Source organism: Sorghum bicolor, chromosome 3, assembly GCF_000003195.3.
Source record: "Sorghum bicolor cultivar BTx623 chromosome 3, Sorghum_bicolor_NCBIv3, whole genome shotgun sequence".
Classification (NCBI taxonomy): domain Eukaryota; kingdom Viridiplantae; phylum Streptophyta; class Magnoliopsida; order Poales; family Poaceae; genus Sorghum; species Sorghum bicolor.
The window spans coordinates 65528047-65547229 of NC_012872.2; the positions used below are offsets into that span (position 1 = coordinate 65528047).

The window sequence follows — 19183 nt, forward strand, 5'->3', positions numbered from 1 at the left end:
TATTTTTTATTTTTACTAACCCACAATGTCTTTTCAAGATGATGAGCTCAGCTCAATCTGTTGTGCAGCCTCCAGTTTCATTATTATCATTTTTAACCAGGTGGAGTTTGTGACCATGGGTTGCGCTTGCGCAATCCCCGTCAGTAAATTCAGCATGTTGCACATAACAAATCTTGTGCCTGGGGTGCTCAACTGCTCATCAGATCAGAGAAACACAGCATGTTTCATGAGAAATACAGTGTCACAGAGGAGGAAGAATCAGATACCTAAATGAGGAGGAATCAGATACGATAGATAGACCGTCTATCTATCGTTGGGCCCTTCCATTCCTCCGTATATAAAGAGGCTAGCTAGCTGCCTCCCTGTCTCGCGCACCAGTGCACAAAATCAGCAAACCCGCCATTAGCGCGCACTCTAGTAGCCTTGCGTGCTTCGCTCGTCTTCTCGGACGTTCCGTTCCATCGCCATGGCGGACCAGCTCAGCGAAGACCAGATTGCCGAGTTCAAAGAAGCTTTCAGCCTCTTCGACAAGGACGACGACGGTATCAATCTCGCTCCTCCCGTTTCCCCAAAGCTCCTTCTGCTACTCTCTTGGTTGACCTGACCTCTCGCAGCCACACCGATCGAGCAAAATTTATCGGACCATGCGTTTTACTAGCTTTTTAGTGTGTCCATCAACTGTCTCGATGTTCTTATGTGATTCTCGGCCGTGTCTCGCAAATGAAGCGCCTCTGTGCTGTGTGGTACTGTCTTCGGGTTGAGCAGATTGAAAATTTTAGGAACAAGGATATACATATAAAAAACCGTTTGAACGTGAGAGGATATGGAATTCAAGGATTTTGGGATTACGGTTTTGGGATATGGAAACAAAATGGCCAGTGCCTCCAGCTCCAGCCATTGCCGTTCCATCGCAAGGGATTCTGTTTCCCTTTCAGCTAGGAGAAAACTTTTCGTCCCTTCGAGAAAGGAATCAAACCTAGAAACATCTGATCCAAGCACTTACTTTACTTCTTAATACAATGATACACAAATCTTTTACGTATTCGAGAAAAAGCACCTACTTTTCCTAAATTTGATGATAATACTTACACAGTCTCAATAGATCAACTTGTCAGCCACCACTTGGAATTTGATAAATTTACTTGGAAGTATGTAGCACGGTTTTATCTTTTTGTTACTACTTGCTCCATGGAATCATGTATTCTCACTCTCTCATTTCAAAATGGGAAAAAGGTCGAAGAATAAAGTGGCGATGAAAGCGAATCTGATTCTAACCTCACCCGCTGAACCCTTTGTCATATAATACAACAGTGGCGCTGGAATGGTGGACTAATCAATAATAACAATTGCTCAAGGATATATGCTATCAGAACTTTAAAGCTGCCACATTGCGTTTTAGGTTGAAAAAGTACAAGATCCCCATTCACAGGATTTCCCTTCCTTGAATCCTGCGTTTTCCATGTGAAATTGGACAAATTCATGTATAATTTCTATGACATTCTTGCATTCCACAGGAGCCAAAGTGCAGTGACATGTGTGTACTGTGTAGAGAGAAATTTGAATGCAGTTGTCACTGTCTATTTTTATGTTGCCCTGTAAGGAGCCTGTGCACCTTGTTTAGTTCCAAAAATTATTGGAAAATCGACATTGTAGCACTTTCGTTTGTATTTGACAAATATTGTCCAATCATGGACTAACCAGGCTCAAAAGATTCATCTCGTCAATTCTGACCAAACTATACAATTAGTTTTTATTTTTGTCTATATTTAATACTCTATGCATACGTCTAAAGATTCGATGTGATGGAAAATCTAAAAAATTTTGTAAATTTTTTTTGAAACTAAACAAGGCCTAATTTGACTTGGCAGGTTGCATCACAACCAAGGAGCTCGGGACCGTGATGCGCTCCCTCGGGCAGAACCCCACGGAGGCGGAGCTGCAGGACATGATCGCCGAGGTGGACAGCAACAACAGCGGCACCATCGACCTGCAGGAGTTCCTGGGCCTGATGGCGCGCAAGATGAAGGACACGGAGTCGGAGGAGGAGGAGCTCAGGGAGGCGTTCCGCGTGTTCGACAAGGACCAGGACGGGTTCATCTCCGCGGCGGAGCTCCGGCACGTCATGACCAACCTCGGGGAGAAGCTGAGCAACGAGGAGGTCGGCGAGATGATCCGCGAGGCCGACGCGGACGGCGACGGCGACATCAACTACGCCGAGTTCGTCAAGGTCATGATGGCCAAGTGAGGACACAGACACATTGCCTACCATTGACATGAGAAAGAGGCGCAGATGGTTCTAACTTGCGCATTGACTCTGTGTGCAGGAGAAGGAGCAAGAGGACGGAGGAGAAGGCCACGGCGCGCGGCAAGAAGAAGGCGGGTGCGCCGTCCGACGCCGGCAAGCGTGGCCAGAAATGCGTGATCCTGTGAGATGGAGGTGCGGTCGTCCAGTGCATGCTGGTGCTGCGTGTTCCCCGCTTGCTTTCTGCTTCCGGGCTGCTTGGCAGTGCCAGTGTTCAATTCAACACGCACACCAGCTGCGGGAAGCTCGACTTCTGCTGTTCTGGCTGCAGGTGCATGTAGCTGTGTGTAATACAGTGCTATGCTAATGGAGTAGTGGACACAAATAACAAATGCAACCTCTGCAGTGTATTGGCGTGAGGCGGCCAACTGAAGACAGTCTTCTTCAGCACTGGCAAATTACCCGATACCCATTACCCATACCCGAATTACCGGGATCCGAACCTGAATTACCCGAACCCGAGGTATCCGATCCTAAATTCGGATAGCGATTTTGATTACCCGAAATTAGTTTGGATAATATCCCCCGTTACCCGAATTACCCAAATATTTATCTATATCTTTATATTTATCATGTGTTGTTAGTTAAATATTAGAACTTATCAATTTATTAAACATAATTCTCTTTGTTTGAACAAGTGATAGTAATATATTATTCTCTACAAAATGCTATTGAAATTCTATACAAATTGTTGCTGAAATTATATATAAATTGCTATTGAAATTTTGTATAGTGTGTTGTTTTTTGAAAATTCGGGTAAATCGGGAATACCCGAACCCGAATTAGCGGGTACCCGAAATTGCGGGTAGTGTTTTTTCGGAACTAATATCGGGTAACAATTTTCATTACCTAAATTTTAAATTACCCGACCCAAAAAAAAATCGGGTAACCCGAATGCCCAGATTCAGCACCCTGCACCTCCTCCTTTTTCTTGCGTTTTGACCCCTCGGCACCCTCATGCTTTGTTCTATAACTAGAAAACCTGCTGACCGATCAGGTCAGGTACAACGTTCTGTTTCTTACTTACCATTCTACACATTATATTATATCGGAGGAATTCTCCGGCACGAGAGCTAGGACACGTCAGCGTTGATTACTGTTGCGGCGTACTATTACAGCGCAGGATATACAGACGGAAGACAGATGTGTACCACCGCCGTCCAGGTCTTTGTCATAAAAAAAAGGTAATAAAAAAAAAACGGCCCCATCCTCACCTCCAGTCCTGGCTCCCTCCCACCGTTTCTCTCCTTTCCTTGACTTCGTCTTCCTTGCCTCCTCCGCCTACCTCCTGCGCCTACCGGTTGTCTGTAGGTGGCCTCCATTGCTGCTTCCGCCCTGGTCTGCCAATGCTGTGGCGCCGCGCCGTCGCTTCCGCCTTCCGCAGGTGTTGGCGGGGCGGGTTGTGCCGCCGGATTCGGCTGCGCCGGGTCCCGGCTGCACGTGGCCCGGCCTGCCTGCCATCCTTCGCGGCTTCCGAGGTGGGCCCCTAGGGTGGCCTGTGTTGCGTCTTCCGTCACGCTAGCTCCCGGGTGGGCGCCGCTCGCCGTGACTGCTCCCGTTCCTGCGTTCTGGCCTCGCCCTGCTCCCGGAGGTATTATCTTCTTGTTCGCTCTCTCTGCTGATGCCGCCACTGTTTCTCTCGGCCGGATCTAGCTCTTCCATCTTCTGTGCTGTCTTCTTTCCCTATTTGTTTCTGTACACATCCGCTGTCATTTTTAGTGTCCATTGCTTGTGTACAGTGTCTCCAAGTGGTTATCGGGCCACCGGATTTGGCATCCCCATTTATTTTTATGCTATAGTGCTATACATGCATGCTATGAACACAAATGGCTATGGACCAATGCTATTTCATTTACACAGCGGAAATTGTTGCGTAGTGTTCCAGATCATAGCAGTATAACTACAGGCTGTCAATAGGTGCCTATGGACTAAACAGATTTATATTTACCTACTGCAAATTTGTGGACAATGTATGCTATGCATGCTGCTTCCATAGATCAGTGTGTAGGTCGAGGCTACGAACAAGTATGGGTGCAGGCTATCAATAGGTGCCTATGGACCAAACAGATTTGCATTTAGCCACTGTAAATTCGTGCACAATGTATGCATGCTGCTTACATATCCGAGAGTCATCATTAGTTCTATTTATTATTTGTAAACAAACGGTGCATCATTTATAAGTCTCAAGATTTTCCATATACAAAAATGCAGGCTAATATTCATATTAGTACCAAACCAGACAGCTCCTAACCTTAGTGCTCAGACAAACTAATATTCAGCAGTCTCCCCACATTTAGGCCTTGTTTACTTCCAAACAATTTTGCAAAATAGGAATAGTACCACTTTCGTTTGTATTTGACAAATATTGTTCAATTATGGACTAACTAGGCTCAAAAAATTCGTCTCGCCAATTCCAACCAAACTGTGCAATTAGTTTTTATTTTCATCTATATTTAATACTCCATGCATACGTCTAAAGATTCGATGTGACAGGGAATCTAAATAAATTTTCAAAATTTTTGGGAACTAAACAAGGCCCAAAACTATAGAGATGAACACCTTCATTTTCATAATTCTCTGTTTACAGGCCACCATAGACGCAATGAGCCTCTACCACTACCCCAACCTCACTATTGTTGAAGAAGACGTCTGCATCAAGCTGAGGATTAATCAGCTTCGCCGTGCCATAGTCGCAAAATTTCCACAGCATGAACCGCACAACATCACTGCGGAAACTATCCAAACAACAATTCAAGTGCAATATGGAGTTTCTCTAGACCGTCACAACATATCACAATTTGTATCAGGTTTTTTATTGGAGATACGATCATCCTCTGCTCGCAGCCTCATGATAAGAAAAGGATTTCTAGCCATGTCTCCCTTTAGTCTGAACCTTGTTCCATGGAATTCAGGATATGATTCAGCTGCTACTCTAGCGTACACACACTTCTCTATCCAACTTTGATCACAATGCCTACACACGCAGCTCTGGCAAACCACTGAAACACGTACAGATCCAAATAACCGGCATTCCACCACACCTTTGCATAATTCCTTTGGAGGCTCAGCTGGCAAACCAAATAAAACATTTACCAAAGAGTAATAAATACTGGAAATGAAGACCAACTGGAGAAAAGAGTCCAGGGGGCCAAAGCCAGTAATTGGATGTGAAGGCGCAGATCCTAAATCACCATTTTTCAATCAAGTGCCATGCCATGAATTATATTCCACAGATTATCACAACAGACCATCCATAAATAATCACAGCACACACCACTTCAATTATCAAACACTAATTAACTTGGAGTACTTAACCGAGCACCTGATCCATTCAGCTTAGGGCACTCATAATGCAGACTCTATTATAGAATTTAAAGTTATTTTTTACCTCGAATAATATGGACTTAGAGTCTAAATAAGACTTGAAGTCTTATTTTTTCTACCTCTTTCTTCAATAAATATGCCGCCACATCAGCAAAATACCATAAATAATATGTAATTAATTGTCTTGGACTCTGGGCACTCACAATGCAAGACTCTATCACAGAGTCCAAGACAATTAATTACATATTATTTATGGTATTTTGCTGATGGACACTCACAATGCATACTATATCATAAAGTCTAAAGTTATTTATTACCTTGAACAATATGGACTTAGAGTCTAAGGCCAGTCTCAGTAAGGGTTTCACCAGGATGTCATGCACATTTATTAGAGCGTCATGTCAGCAAAACTGTAATTTTTACATGAAACGAAGAGGAGAGAGAAGGAAGTAGTTTCACTATGGTGAAACTCCGCGGGCGTTGTTTCCCACGCGGTGAAACGGGATGAAATCCCCACTGAGGGCCAAATCGTTTCACCATCTTGCATGTGATCCAATCATTTTACAGCAATTAAATGCTTTGCTTAGTCTTGGAAACAACAAAGTGAAATGCTTCATTGCTAGGGTTATTTTGTAGATGATTTCATTTTAATCTTGATGACGTGTTATGTGAAACCGTGTAGTGACACTGTCCATTAAGACTAGCCTAAATAAGACTTGGAGTCTTATTTTTTCTACCTCTTTCTTCAATAAATATGTTGCCGCATCAGCAAAATACCATAAATAATATGTAATTAATTGTCTTAGACTTTGTGATAGAGTCTTGCACTGTGAGTGCCCTTACAACAACAACATGATGCTACCAGTAAGAGTTAGGTGATACTCCCTCCCTTTAAATTGTAGCATTTCAAGTTTGACCAAAATTATAAAGAGAATTACAAAGATTTATGACATCAAATATATATACTATGAAAATATAATTAATAAAAAAAATCTAATTATGCTTATTTGGTATCATAAATGTTATTATTCTATTATATAAGTTTGGTCAAATTTAAGATGATTTGACTCTCAAAAAAAGTTGGAATGACTTTAAATTTGAGATGAAGAGAGTATATGCTAAAAACACAATATAACAAGAAAATCATTCCACATAAACAGGTTTTGAATACCATAGCTAACTAGCAATGTCACCAAGATTACCTACTTTGTTTTGCATACCATAAACAGAGTATACCCACAAGCCCTAGGCTATTGAACTGACCAATTCCACATGGAGGACGCATCTTATCGTTGGCATTTGCTGCAAGGAAGGCATGTTCATACCATTTCAATCCCATCATGAAACCAACAGCAATACATGAATGTTAGGATCATTTCTGTTGGGAAAATGCTCTCCGCACTCCCCAGCAGTACGGTGAATCGTGAACCTTCTCACTCGGTGCCGTGAGAGGATTGGGCTCCAACGGACAGTAGGCTCAACAGTAGTTGAAAACAGTGAATGCTCTCTCTTTTTATTAACGACGGCGTCGCGCCCCTTATATAGGGCCCGGAAACCGACCTAACGACATTTACATAAATACCCCGTGACGGTGGGAGAATATTCCAGCATATTCTTACACCACAGTCTACTGACCCTAAGTCACCTGTGTAATTTCACATTGCAAGCCCTTCGTTTATCCTCTGTCTGGGGCTTCAGTTGGTCGGAGGCTTGGATCCTCCGCCCAATCGCGGATCCTCCGACACTTCGGTGTCGGAGGTTCCTCAGCCTGGCCGGGCCGGAGGTTGCTCGTCCCGGCCACCCCGGGGGTTCCTCCTTAGCCTAGTCGAGTCGGAGGTCTTCGGCCTGGCCGCGTTCTCGCCATCCTCGGACCCGGGAAGGTCCCCCGGGGGTTCCTCCTTAGCCTAGTCGAGTCGGAGGTCTTCGGCCTGGCCGCGTTCTCGCCATCCTCGGACCCGGGAAGGTCGGAGGTTCCCCCCTTTCCTTGCTTGTGGGCCTCCGCCGGTGTCTCAGTCCCTGCACACACTTAGCACGACCAGACGAGTCGTCAACATCAGTATTTTCCAGTGAAGGATATCCTTCGACGCTTCAGGCGTCGGAGGTTCCTTGGGTGAAGGATAACCTTCGACGCTACCAGGGGGAAGGATGCAGCTGTTCCCCAACAGTTCCCCCCTTTTTGGGCTAATGGCACTCCTGCGGTCCATGTGCTCAAAAACATGCCGCGCTGCGGAGGCTACGAGCACGGTTGCTGCCTTCCCCCCTGGTGCGCAGGATGTGCTTGTTAGCATTGTTGGAAAAATGTTTCTTTTACTTAGTCATAATTTCCTTGGTTTGTTTGTTTTGCAAGGATTCTATGGTCATTACTGTTCTGATACCTTGTTATCCTTCGCGATTTATATTTCGGAGGTTATTATAGTCGTTGGAGTTAGCCGTTGGTGATGGAGAATCGCAACGGTCGGGCCGAATCCTCCGCTTTTAGCCGTTGGGCGCGGGGAATCGCAACGGTCACGTGGTCGCAGGCCCCCCCCCTATAAAAGGGGATGCTGGGGAGCTTTGAGCTCTCACCCCTGCCTCGCTTTGCCTGCACACTTTCCTTCGCCATATCTTGCTCTCTGAGCTGCTCGCGCGCCTTTTGGTTGTGTTTAGTTCCCAAGTGTTGTCGGAGGTTTTACGGTGGCTCAACTTCCTCCGCCGCGTCCTTCGAGGTCAGATTTTTCTGGTCCTTTGCGCAATTTTCTTAGTGTGAGGTCTGGAGGTTGGCTGCGGAGGTTCGAGGAGTGGATGCTTGAGGTGGCAGCAGCTCAAGACCTGGAGGAGACGCTGTCTGACGTTGAAGCTTCCGTTGGTGATTTGATTAGTGCGAAGGAATTTGAGCAGATGGCTTCCATCACTTTTGAATTTGGTGAGTCGACTGTGAGGGAGGAGGATATTGCCGACATGGTCGAGGCTAGGTTTTTCAAGGAGGGTCGAGCGAAGGCTCCACCTGCGGGGCAGACGGTACCTGCGCCTGAAGAGGGCTATGCGGTGGTTTTCAGGGATTTCTTCACCTGTGGACTTCGGATGCCTCCGTATCATTTCCTTCGCGAAGTGATGGAGAGTTTCAACGTGGAGCTACAACATTTCAGCCCCAATGGGATACTGACCCTTAGCAAATTTGCTTGGGCGTGTGAATCATACGGAGCTGCGCCTCACGTAGATACTTTTTGCTCGTATTTTGAACTCCAGCGCCAGCCTAAGAAGGTGAAGGATGCTGAAGGAGTTGAACATATAGCGCAGTTTGGAAGCTGCGCGTTCATGCCGCGCCGCACAATGCCTGGGTCTAGGTGTGAGATCTCCTACTGCCAGAAGGGCAAGTGGGAGAAGGATTGGATGAGGGCCTGGTTCTATGTGAAGACCCCCGCCGCGTCGAGGACTCTAGAGGATGGCAGTGTTGATAAGGTGTATCCTTATGCGTCTGAGATGAAGTTGCTTAGGCCTATCCACAAAGTTGATCCTTCGAATTCGGTGTCGGAGGAGCAGTTGCAGGCGCGACTGGCCTGCGATAAGGCCTTTGCTCTGGCCTGTCGATATTCCGGAGGTCGGGATTTAGTTGAGGAGATGGTCGCAGCTGATTATTGGCCCCTTGGCCGCAGGACTGACGAATTCACCATTGAAATGGTGCAAGTGTCGGTCTTTGGCCCTCCGGAGGGTTTGCCGTTTCCCCGGTTTGGAGCAGGTTTGCCGGAGGATGAGACTAAGGAGTCCTTCCTTGATCGAGTGGAGGTTTCCACTCGGAGGATCGTCGGGAAGATCTCGGAGAAGGAGTATCTCCAGCGGAGGTCTGCACTTGGCACGATGCCCCGCTTCAACCGAGTGTTTGAGGAATTGGGGATTGAATATGAGGATTACGTTATTCCTCCGGATATTTTGTTGGGGTTGGAGAAGAAGAAGGATTCCTCCAAGGCCGTTGCTGCGGCGGAGGCTAGGAAGAGGAAGGGTGGCGGCGCTGTGAAGCAACTTGCTAAGAAGCGCAAGGCGGAGGTTGTGTTGGAGACTCCTGTGGAGTCTTCCTCCGCTCGCTCTTCTGCTGCCGAGTCTAACTCGGTGGCTTCTGTTCCTGCGGAGGCTGCTCCTGCTGGTGGAGTTCCTGAGGTTGAGGCCTCACGCGCGGTCTCTTCTGTACGCGCGCCTTTCGCATCCCTTCTTGGGGAGGAGTCTTCCGATGCGGAGGCCCCTGAGGCGAGTCCTGCGCGGGAGGCGAATCCTGCGGTGGCCGAGAGTCCTGCGCGGGAGGCTTTGGCTGGAGGAGGATCTCCGCCGAAGGATGGGCAAGAGGTATCCAGTGATGAGGCAGAGTCTGTTTCTGTTCGGAGGATGAAGAGGACGGAGGCTTCCCCGCGCCCGGCCGGAGATGGCATAAATTCGCTGTACATAGGTTTGTTTCCTCGTTGTTATTTTTAACTTTTGTGCTTGTTTCTGTTATCGCGGTCTTATATCATTTTATGTTTTTTAGAGGATGTGGTCGCAGGGTTGGCCACTGCGGAGGAACTGGCTAAGGGTGCTAGCATAGCACGGGAAGGTCTTGAAGTTCCTCCGCCTAGGGTTCCTGCGCCGTCTGCGCTGGCTAGTAGGCCTTCGCCTGCTAATGTTATGGGTCCTGGTTAGATGATATTGCTTTTGTTTTAATGATTTGGTTTATTTTGGTTTGTGTTGATTTACCATTCTTTTTGCACAGGTGCTTCTGATCATTCGATCACAGGTTGGACCCATGCACTGCGCGAGGTTCATTCTTTGGTCGGAGGTTCGTTTCTGGCCTCCGTTGTTGATGATTTTTCTTTAATTTACTTATGTTTTTCCTTACCTCTTTTGCTATCTAGATCGTCTCCGCCAGAAGCTCCGTCATATGGACTTTGACGCCTTCCTTCGCGTGCAATTTGAGCACCATAGCCTTGTAAGTTTTCCAATTGTGTGTTTTTCCTTCGCGTTTTTTGTTCGAAGGTTTGATTTTTTGCGTTTTGCAGAGTCACCACATGGCTGCAGCCTTGGAGGAGCGCTGCTCCCGGGAGATTATTTGCCGGGACGAGGCTATTGGTGCTCTTAAGAAGGAAAACGAAAATTTAGAGGCCGAGAAGGCTCGCCTGTCGGAGGATGTTAAGGAGCTTTCTTCTGCCCGACAGGAAATTGAGTCCCTGAGGAAGGAAAGGGATGACTACAAAGCTGGGTCGGAGGCCTTGAAGAAGGATAAAGAAGATGCCGAAGCTTCGGCGGCTGTCCTCCGCACGAGTGTCGCTGAGGCGGGGAGAGTTAGGGACTTAGCCCTGCAACGAGCCGAGAAGGCGGAGGACATTGCTGAACGCCTTCGCAAGGAGCTTGACGCTGAGCGAACGTCTGCGGCTGAGCTGCAGACTCGCATACAGAAGGTGGAAGCGGAGGCTGCAGCTATTGTTGGGCTCTATGCCGACTCGCTTGCGAAGTTCGGAGGAAGCACCTCTGCTCCTCCGCCCGGCGGCGATGTTGGGGCTGCCCTCGCATGGCTGAAGTCTCATATCCGCATGCTCCCTGACTTTGTTGGAGGTGCTGTTGATTTTGGGGCTTTGGCCGCGGTTAGCTCCTTCGCTAGGCTTTTACGCCGCGGAGGTTGCTCTCACGCGGAGGGAGTCGCCAAGGAGGAATTTGCTGCGGCGGAGGACGTTGGCGAAGGCACCCCTAGCCTGCGCAAATCTGTTCGGAACTTTATCAGTTCGTTCTGGATTAGGTTTGGGCGGGCTGAGGCGAAGAAAATGGCGGAGGATCGTCGAGCTGAGGTTTGTACTATTTGGTTATTCCTTTGCGTTTTTTTTTGTTACTTTTCAACGCTACTTAAGATTACTGGCTTGTAGGAAATTGCGAAGAAGAAGACTAAGGTTGATAAGGCCGGTCTTTCGCGTCCCCCTGGCGAGGTGCGTCCTTCGGCTCAGGCTGAGGCGGAGGTTCGTGATGCAGGTGTTGAAACTGCGGAGGAACCCGGTGCCAGGGCTTCAGAGCAACCCGAAGCTCCTGAATCCACTAAGATCCTGCTTACTCCCCAACCCGCGACATTCGTTGTTATGACCAAGGCATCTGTGTGAGGGTAGCTTTCCAACCTTAGATCTTCCTCAGTGAAGGTTATTGGGGTTCTGGACCAATCAGTGCATCTCACTGGCCCTTGAACTGCAACGTTGTTGACGAGCCGGAGGTGATCCTTCTTCTGCTTCTTTGTCTGGAACTCCATTGAGGACCCCCCAGCTATTGGTAAGATCATTCCAATCGTGGGCAGGGGTGTATGAGGGCCGATCTGATTATCAGGGTGGGGTTCGGTTTTTGGTGGTGGTGGGGCTTGGAGTAGCTGTAGCTGGTTTAGGGGAGGAGGCAGTGAGTGCTGGTGGGGTTGCGGGGTTTCGATGTACGTGATATGTGGAGGTCGTGGAGGGGCATAGTTTGGTGGAAGGTTGTGGTCCGCGGTTTGCTGGGCTGGGCGCCAAGCTGGTAGGAAGCTGGGATAGTAAGCGGAGGCTAGCGCGCTGGGCTGAAGTGGAGCTGGGTGCTGCTGGCTTGAACCTCTGACGTATGAATGGTAGAAGGTTTGAGGGAATGTGTGATTTACTTCCCGAGGTTGAGTAACTGGTATCGGAGGTTGCGGAGCTGACCTGCTCTTGATCCTCTCCTGAGTTTCTTTTGCATCTGGGCAATCTCTGGTGGAGTGACCCTTCTCCTCTCCATGGAAGAAACAATACTGTTTCCGTGGTCGCTGACTTTGATTTTTTCGCCATCCCGCATTTCGACCCCCTCTTCCGGCTTGATTGGGTATGCGTTCCGAGCTTCGCGCTTCCGCTGGTGGATGGTTATTTTCCGGCCTGTCATTTTTCGGTTGCTCGATATTGATCATCTGTCCACCAGCCTCTCGCTGTGGCCGGCGTTCATCCTGGCTGAGGTTCTTCTTCTGTGAGTTTCTATCATTGCTCTGCCTCTTCTGAGAGTTTTGGTCTTCCAACCTTTTGCGGTAGTCGTTGTCTGACCTGCAATACTTCTCAAACTCGTGGTACAGCTCGTGCATGGATGCTGGCTTTTCTCTGGCCAAATGAGCCGCGAAGGGCCCTATGCGAAGACCCTTGATGGCCGCTTCAATGGCAACCTCCTCCGGCACGCCGGGTGCTCTCGCCTTAGTCTGCACGAACCTTTGGAAGTACTCCCGCAGTGCCTCTCCCTGACTCTGGCGACACTGGAACAGGTCCGTGGAGGTTAGTGATTCAACTGCGAATCCCTGGAAATTCGCTAAAATCTTGTCTCGAAGGTTCTCCCATGAATAGATTGACCCAGGTCTCAGCATCGAGTACCATGCCAAGGCATCTCCCTCGGCTGCGATCACGAAGGATTTTGCCATCACGGTCTCGTTCCCTCCAGCTGAGGCCACGGCTGCCTCGAAACTCATCAGGAATTGGCGCGGATCGGCCTTTCCGCTGAATTTAGGGAGCGTGATAGGTTTGTAGGTCGTTGGCCAAGGCGAGGTCTGCAATCCTTCGGACAAAGGGGAACGAAGGTCCAACGTGCCCCGCAGCATGCCACCGTAGTTCGCCGGTTGCACACCTGATGTTGGGCCGGCGCCGGTCAGAGCAGCAGGTTGGATTGTCGGCTGAGGTGGAGGTTGCATGCTAAGGATTTCTGCCTGCAGGAGTGAAAGCTGCTGCCTGATCTCGGCCGCTTGCGTCGCGGCCACCGCTGCCTCTTGGCTGGCGGCGTAGGCGGCAGCGATCCGGTCTCGCTCTTGCTGAAGGTTCTGCAATTGCGTTTGCAGCCGCTGGAGCTCTTGCGTGGCGGTGGGTTGCGCCGGGCCTGCGGCGGGAGGAGGTTCCTGGCGTGTTTCCGGCTGCTCGTTCTCTGGCTGCTCGCCCTCAGAACCTTCTCCCTCCACGGTCGCGTACGTGCTCCGCACGGCCCTCCTCGGCCTTCCTCTCCTGGAGGGCTCTGCCCGAGGTCTTGTGGTGCTTGCTCTCTTTCCAGCCATCGCAGGTTATACTTCGGGCCCCACGGTGGGCGCCAATGTTGGGAAAATGCTCTCCGCACTCCCCAGCAGTACAGTGAATCGTGAACCTTCTCACTCGGTGCCGTGAGAGGATTGGGCTCCAACGAACAGTAGGCTCAACAGTAGTTGAAAACAGTGAATGCTCTCTCTTTTTATTAACGACGGCGTCGCGCCCCTTATATAGGGCCCGGAAACCGACCTAACGACATTTACATAAATACCCCGTGACGGTGGGAGAATATTCCAGCATATTCTTACACCACAGTCTACTGACCCTAAGTCACCTGTGTAATTTCACATTGCAAGCCCTTCGTTTATCCTCTGTCTGGGGCTTCAGTTGGTCGGAGGCTTGGATCCTCCGCCCAATCGCGGATCTTAGAGTCTAAGATGGAGTTAGAGTCTATAAATAATATGGACTTAGAGTCTAAATAAGACTTGAAGTCTTATTTTTTCTACCTCTTTCTTCAATAAATATGCCGCCACATCAGCAAAATACCATAAATAATATGTAATTAATTGTCTTGGACTCTGGGCACTCACAATGCAAGACTCTATCACAGAGTCCAAGACAATTAATTACATATTATTTATGGTATTTTGCTGATGGACACTCACAATGCATACTATATCATAAAGTCTAAAGTTATTTATTACCTTGAACAATATGGACTTAGAGTCTAAGGCCAGTCTCAGTAAGGGTTTCACCAGGATGTCATGCACATTTATTAGAGCGTCATGTCAGCAAAACTGTAATTTTTACATGAAACGAAGAGGAGAGAGAAGGAAGTAGTTTCACTATGGTGAAACTCCGCGGGCGTTGTTTCCCACGCGGTGAAACGGGATGAAATCCCCACTGAGGGCCAAATCGTTTCACCATCTTGCATGTGATCCAATCATTTTACAGCAATTAAATGCTTTGCTTAGTCTTGGAAACAACAAAGTGAAATGCTTCATTGCTAGGGTTATTTTGTAGATGATTTCATTTTAATCTTGATGACGTGTTATGTGAAACCGTGTAGTGACACTGTCCATTAAGACTAGCCTAAATAAGACTTGGAGTCTTATTTTTTCTACCTCTTTCTTCAATAAATATGTTGCCGCATCAGCAAAATACCATAAATAATATGTAATTAATTGTCTTAGACTTTGTGATAGAGTCTTGCACTGTGAGTGCCCTTACAACAACAACATGATGCTACCAGTAAGAGTTAGGTGATACTCCCTCCCTTTAAATTGTAGCATTTCAAGTTTGACCAAAATTATAAAGAGAATTACAAAGATTTATGACATCAAATATATATACTATAAAAATATAATTAATAAAAAAAATCTAATTATGCTTATTTGGTATCATAAATGTTATTATTCTATTATATAAGTTTGGTCAAATTTAAGATGATTTGACTCTCAAAAAAAATTGGAATGACTTTAAATTTGAGATGAAGAGAGTATATGCTAAAAACACAATATAACAAGAAAATCATTCCACATAAACAGGTTTTGAATACCATAGCTAACTAGCAATGTCACCAAGATTACCTACTTTGTTTTGCATACCATAAACAGAGTATACCCACAAGCCCTAGGCTATTGAACTGACCAATTCCACATGGAGGACGCATCTTATCGTTGGCATTTGCTGCAAGGAAGGCATGTTCATACCATTTCAATCCCATCATGAAACCAACAGCAATACATGAATGTTAGGATCATTTCTGTTGGGAAAATGCTCTCCGCACTCCCCAGCAGTACGGTGAATCGTGAACCTTCTCACTCGGTGCCGTGAGAGGATTGGGCTCCAACGGACAGTAGGCTCAACAGTAGTTGAAAACAGTGAATGCTCTCTCTTTTTATTAACGACGGCGTCGCGCCCCTTATATAGGGCCCGGAAACCGACCTAACGACATTTACATAAATACCCCGTGACGGTGGGAGAATATTCCAGCATATTCTTACACCACAGTCTACTGACCCTAAGTCACCTGTGTAATTTCACATTGCAAGCCCTTCGTTTATCCTCTGTCTGGGGCTTCAGTTGGTCGGAGGCTTGGATCCTCCGCCCAATCGCGGATCCTCCGACACTTCGGTGTCGGAGGTTCCTCAGCCTGGCCGGGCCGGAGGTTGCTCGTCCCGGCCACCCCGGGGGTTCCTCCTTAGCCTAGTCGAGTCGGAGGTCTTCGGCCTGGCCGCGTTCTCGCCATCCTCGGACCCGGGAAGGTCGGAGGTTTCCCCCTTTCCTTGCTTGTGGGCCTCCGCCGGTGTCTCAGTCCCTGCACACACTTAGCACGACCAGACGAGTCGTCAACATCAGTATTTTCCAGTGAAGGATATCCTTCGACGCTTCAGGCGTCGGAGGTTCCTTGGGTGAAGGATAACCTTCGACGCTAGCAGGGGGAAGGATGCAGCTGTTCCCCAACAATTTCATTTGAGTAAAAATCAAATAATTTTTAGCGCCTCCAATTACCTCACGGCTTCAGCTTTAATTCTAGTTATCCCATCATCAATAATAGTATAATACTAGCTATTTTGTCATCTATCTCCACTCCCTCTTTTTCTAATTTTGCCAACAACCTGATATAGATGACATGGTTATTTTTTATAATTAATATAGAATGACATGGATTTAGTGGGAAATGTGAAAGGTCCTTGTTTGGTTTTGGTAATTGAGTGACAACTTAGGTGGACTAATAGTGTTTATATGAGATACACAGGAGATTAGTCCACAGGTGATGATGTGATGATGGAGGAGCTCATTGCATATGAGACATGACATGGAGTCATGTGACCAAGGTGGAGAAGATCAAGATGAGGCTTGGCTTGATGGACCGGTTGCAAGAGTGAAGGGCAAGTCGGAGGCTTTGAAGCGAGGGACCGCGTGTGACGGTGAAGCTTGAGCAAGACTTGGCGCCGATGGACCGAGGCAACGGTGAAGAGCAAGTGAGGTCAAGATCAATGAACCAATACGGTCGCGTGATGATATGAAGTGGATCATATCATTTGGTGATTGGTTGGTGCATGTGTTGCATCAATATTGGAGGAGATGGAATGGAAAGCGCAAGGCAAAGGTATAACCTAGGGCTTTTCCATTTCACCGGTCATAGGTGTGTAGAGAAGTTTATGACCGGATTTAGGATAGATGGCCGTACTATCAAGAGGGGCAAACTTGTTTGCATATCGGTCATCTAGTGCCACTTGAGCGATCTAACTTTGCATACGTGTTAGGATCGAGTGGCGTGGCAAGTTGAGAGGCTAACTCCTTTGGTGAAAATGTTTGTGAAAATGCTAACACACTTGCACATGATGGTGTACACTTGGTGGTGTTGGCACATTTGCAAAGGAGAAGGTGTTGAAGTTGATTTTGTTCAACTTGGAGAAGAGAGAGAAGTCTTTCGGTGTTCTCCGGACATTAGGATGGCATTTAGATTGAATACTGCTTTGATCCATTTTGATTTGGATTGAGTATTCATTTTTATTGGATAGTACTCTAAGTAAGCTTTCCAAAATGTCCAAGATCATCGAATTTGGAGTTCGGAGCTAGAAGTTAGCAACCTAACAAGTTGAACTGCAGGCACAGGACGCACTGTTCCAGCGTCCGGTGGCACAGGACGCTGAGCGTCCGGTGGCACAGGACGCACTGTTCCAGCGTCCGGTGGCACAGGACGCTGAGAGTCCGGTGCTGCTGCAAGTTTGCGTTGCTCTCTGCGTGTGAGTCCGGTGAGCACCGGACCGTCCGGTGTGAAGCAGCAGAGCGTCCGGTGCTACTGTTCCAGACGCGCGTGCGTGTGCTAGCCGTTGGCGGCAACGGTCAAGTTCAAACGGCTAGTGACACGTGGCTGTTTTGGAGCACAGGACGCACTGTTCCAGCGTCCGGTGGCTCCTGCAGTGAGTCCGGTGCCCCCAGTTTTTGCCCAGTGAAGGGGCAACGGCTAGTTTAGCCCTTGGGGCTATAAATAGAAGTGGTGGCCGGCCTTGGCCGGTGCTGAGCACCCTTGGGACTTAGTGTCCATGCTTGGGGAGTGCTAGGAAAGCCTCTAACTCACTTGTGCTTGCAAGAGTGCGAATCAATAGCGAGTGAGCGATTCTAGTGCGTTGCATTGAGAGATTGCATCGAGTGGCACTAGGTGTTCGTGTTGCAAGCCGGTGGTGCTTGTTACTCTTGGAGGTTGCCACCTCCTAGACGGCTTGGTGGCTTGTGACTCCGTCGAAGCACGCAAGGAGATTGTGCGGTGCTCCGGAGAAGAGATTGTGAGGGGTACGGTGCTCACCCCGCGGGGATCGCGAAGAGCAACTCTAGTGGATTGCTTGTGGCTTGGAGGATCCCCATCTTGAGAGTGGATGTGCGGCACCCGCTGAGGGTTTGGCTTTGGAATGCCAATTAGCTCGTGATCCATCAAGTGGGTGTATCGCCACAACGAGGACGTAGCTTGGTGGCAACCAAGTGAACCTCGGTAAAAATCACCGTGTCAACATTGTCTACTCTTCTCGGTGGTTTGCATTCGCTATACACAAGCTTGTATTTACATTCTTTATATACTTGTGCTTGTGTAGTTGCTTTTGTAATTAGTTAAGCTTGTGTAGCTTGCTAGTTACCTTCTTGCTTGTGTAGCTAGAAGTAGTTCCCTTGCGTGGCTAATTCGGTTTGTGTAACCTTGTTAGTCACATTGCTTAGTTTGTGTAGCTAAGTAAGTTGCGCTCTCTAATTTGGCATTAGTTGCCTTGTTATTGAGCTTGCTAGTGAGCTTAGGCTTTGTGCGCTTTGCCTCACTAGTTTGTGTAGGAGCTCCCCCGGTTTGCAAAGTACTAGTGGCATAGGTTTGTGTGACCTTGCTCCTAGAATTGGTTAGGTGAGCTCTTGCTAAGGTAGCACCTTGCTTGCTTGTTTAGGATCTTTTCAAGGTGCTAGAGAACTTAGATAGAGGGGTGTAGTCTTGGCTAGACCGATAGTTTTAATTCCGCATTTGTTTCGGTTAGCCGGCGCGATAAGTTTTAGAAAGGACTATTCACCTCCCCTCTCGACCCTTCAAAATGATGTGGACATCTTGCACGAAGAGATAAAATATTTAGTGGGTCATTTAGCGGAGAATGATGTGGACACCTTGCATGAAGAGAGAATTCATCTAGTAGGGTTTAGCTTTATAAGAGTTATAGATTCCAAGAATCTTAAAGAGTTTGACCAAAATTATATGATAAGATAATAACATTTGTTATACCAATTAAGTATCATTAGATTCTTTATTAATTATATTTTTATAGTATATCTATTTGATGTCATAAATTTTTATATTTTTCTCTATAACTTTAATCAAACTTAAGATGTTTTGACTCTCTAAAATTCTTAGAACGGATGAAGTACCTTTGTATCAGTAGGATACTTTATTATGGAAAGTTAGAGTGAGTCGGCTCGGATATAGCAATGGGCCTGGCGAAGGGCGCCTCCCTTCTTAGTTGCATTTGTAGGCCGGGAGGCCTCTTTAGCTTAGGGGCCCAGGTCGACCTTTCTTTTTCACTAGCCCAACAGAGAACCTTTCACGGCCCTGCTA

The 19183-nt window shown here is 47.5% G+C and overlaps 2 protein-coding genes and 1 long non-coding RNA gene across 3 annotated transcripts; all 3 read left to right on the plus strand.

The window, feature by feature from the left end:
* Positions 266 to 2872, plus strand: LOC8055272 (calmodulin). The gene is made up of 3 exons (XM_002456466.2): positions 266 to 542; positions 1869 to 2241; positions 2325 to 2872. Exons 1-3 carry the CDS (start codon positions 467 to 469, stop codon positions 2428 to 2430), a joined length of 555 nt encoding a protein of 184 aa, XP_002456511.1. The 5' UTR covers positions 266 to 466; the 3' UTR covers positions 2431 to 2872.
* Positions 3498 to 5175, plus strand: LOC110433488. Its single transcript, XR_002450920.1, has 2 exons — positions 3498 to 3893; positions 4890 to 5175. It is a non-coding gene; the product is annotated as an uncharacterized LOC110433488 (long non-coding RNA).
* On the plus strand, positions 6132 to 11859 carry LOC110433487. Its single transcript, XM_021455716.1, has 5 exons — positions 6132 to 10040; positions 10119 to 10265; positions 10341 to 10406; positions 10483 to 10556; positions 10627 to 11859. Exons 1-5 carry the CDS (start codon positions 8408 to 8410, stop codon positions 11482 to 11484), a joined length of 2778 nt encoding a protein of 925 aa, XP_021311391.1. The 5' UTR covers positions 6132 to 8407; the 3' UTR covers positions 11485 to 11859.

Coding starts and splice junctions, on each gene's coding strand:
- LOC110433487 (XM_021455716.1), top strand. CDS start 8,408: ATGCTTGAGGTGGCAGCAGCTCAAGACCTGGAGGAGACGCTGTCTGAC. Junction 10,407..10,482: donor GGTTCATTCTTTGGTCGGAG/GTTCGTTTCTGG, acceptor TTTGCTATCTAG/ATCGTCTCCGCCAGAAGCTC. Junction 10,557..10,626: donor AATTTGAGCACCATAGCCTT/GTAAGTTTTCCA, acceptor TGCGTTTTGCAG/AGTCACCACATGGCTGCAGC.
- LOC8055272 (XM_002456466.2), top strand. CDS start 467: ATGGCGGACCAGCTCAGCGAAGACCAGATTGCCGAGTTCAAAGAAGCT. Junction 543..1,868: donor CTTCGACAAGGACGACGACG/GTATCAATCTCG, acceptor TTGACTTGGCAG/GTTGCATCACAACCAAGGAG. Junction 2,242..2,324: donor GTCAAGGTCATGATGGCCAA/GTGAGGACACAG, acceptor CTCTGTGTGCAG/GAGAAGGAGCAAGAGGACGG.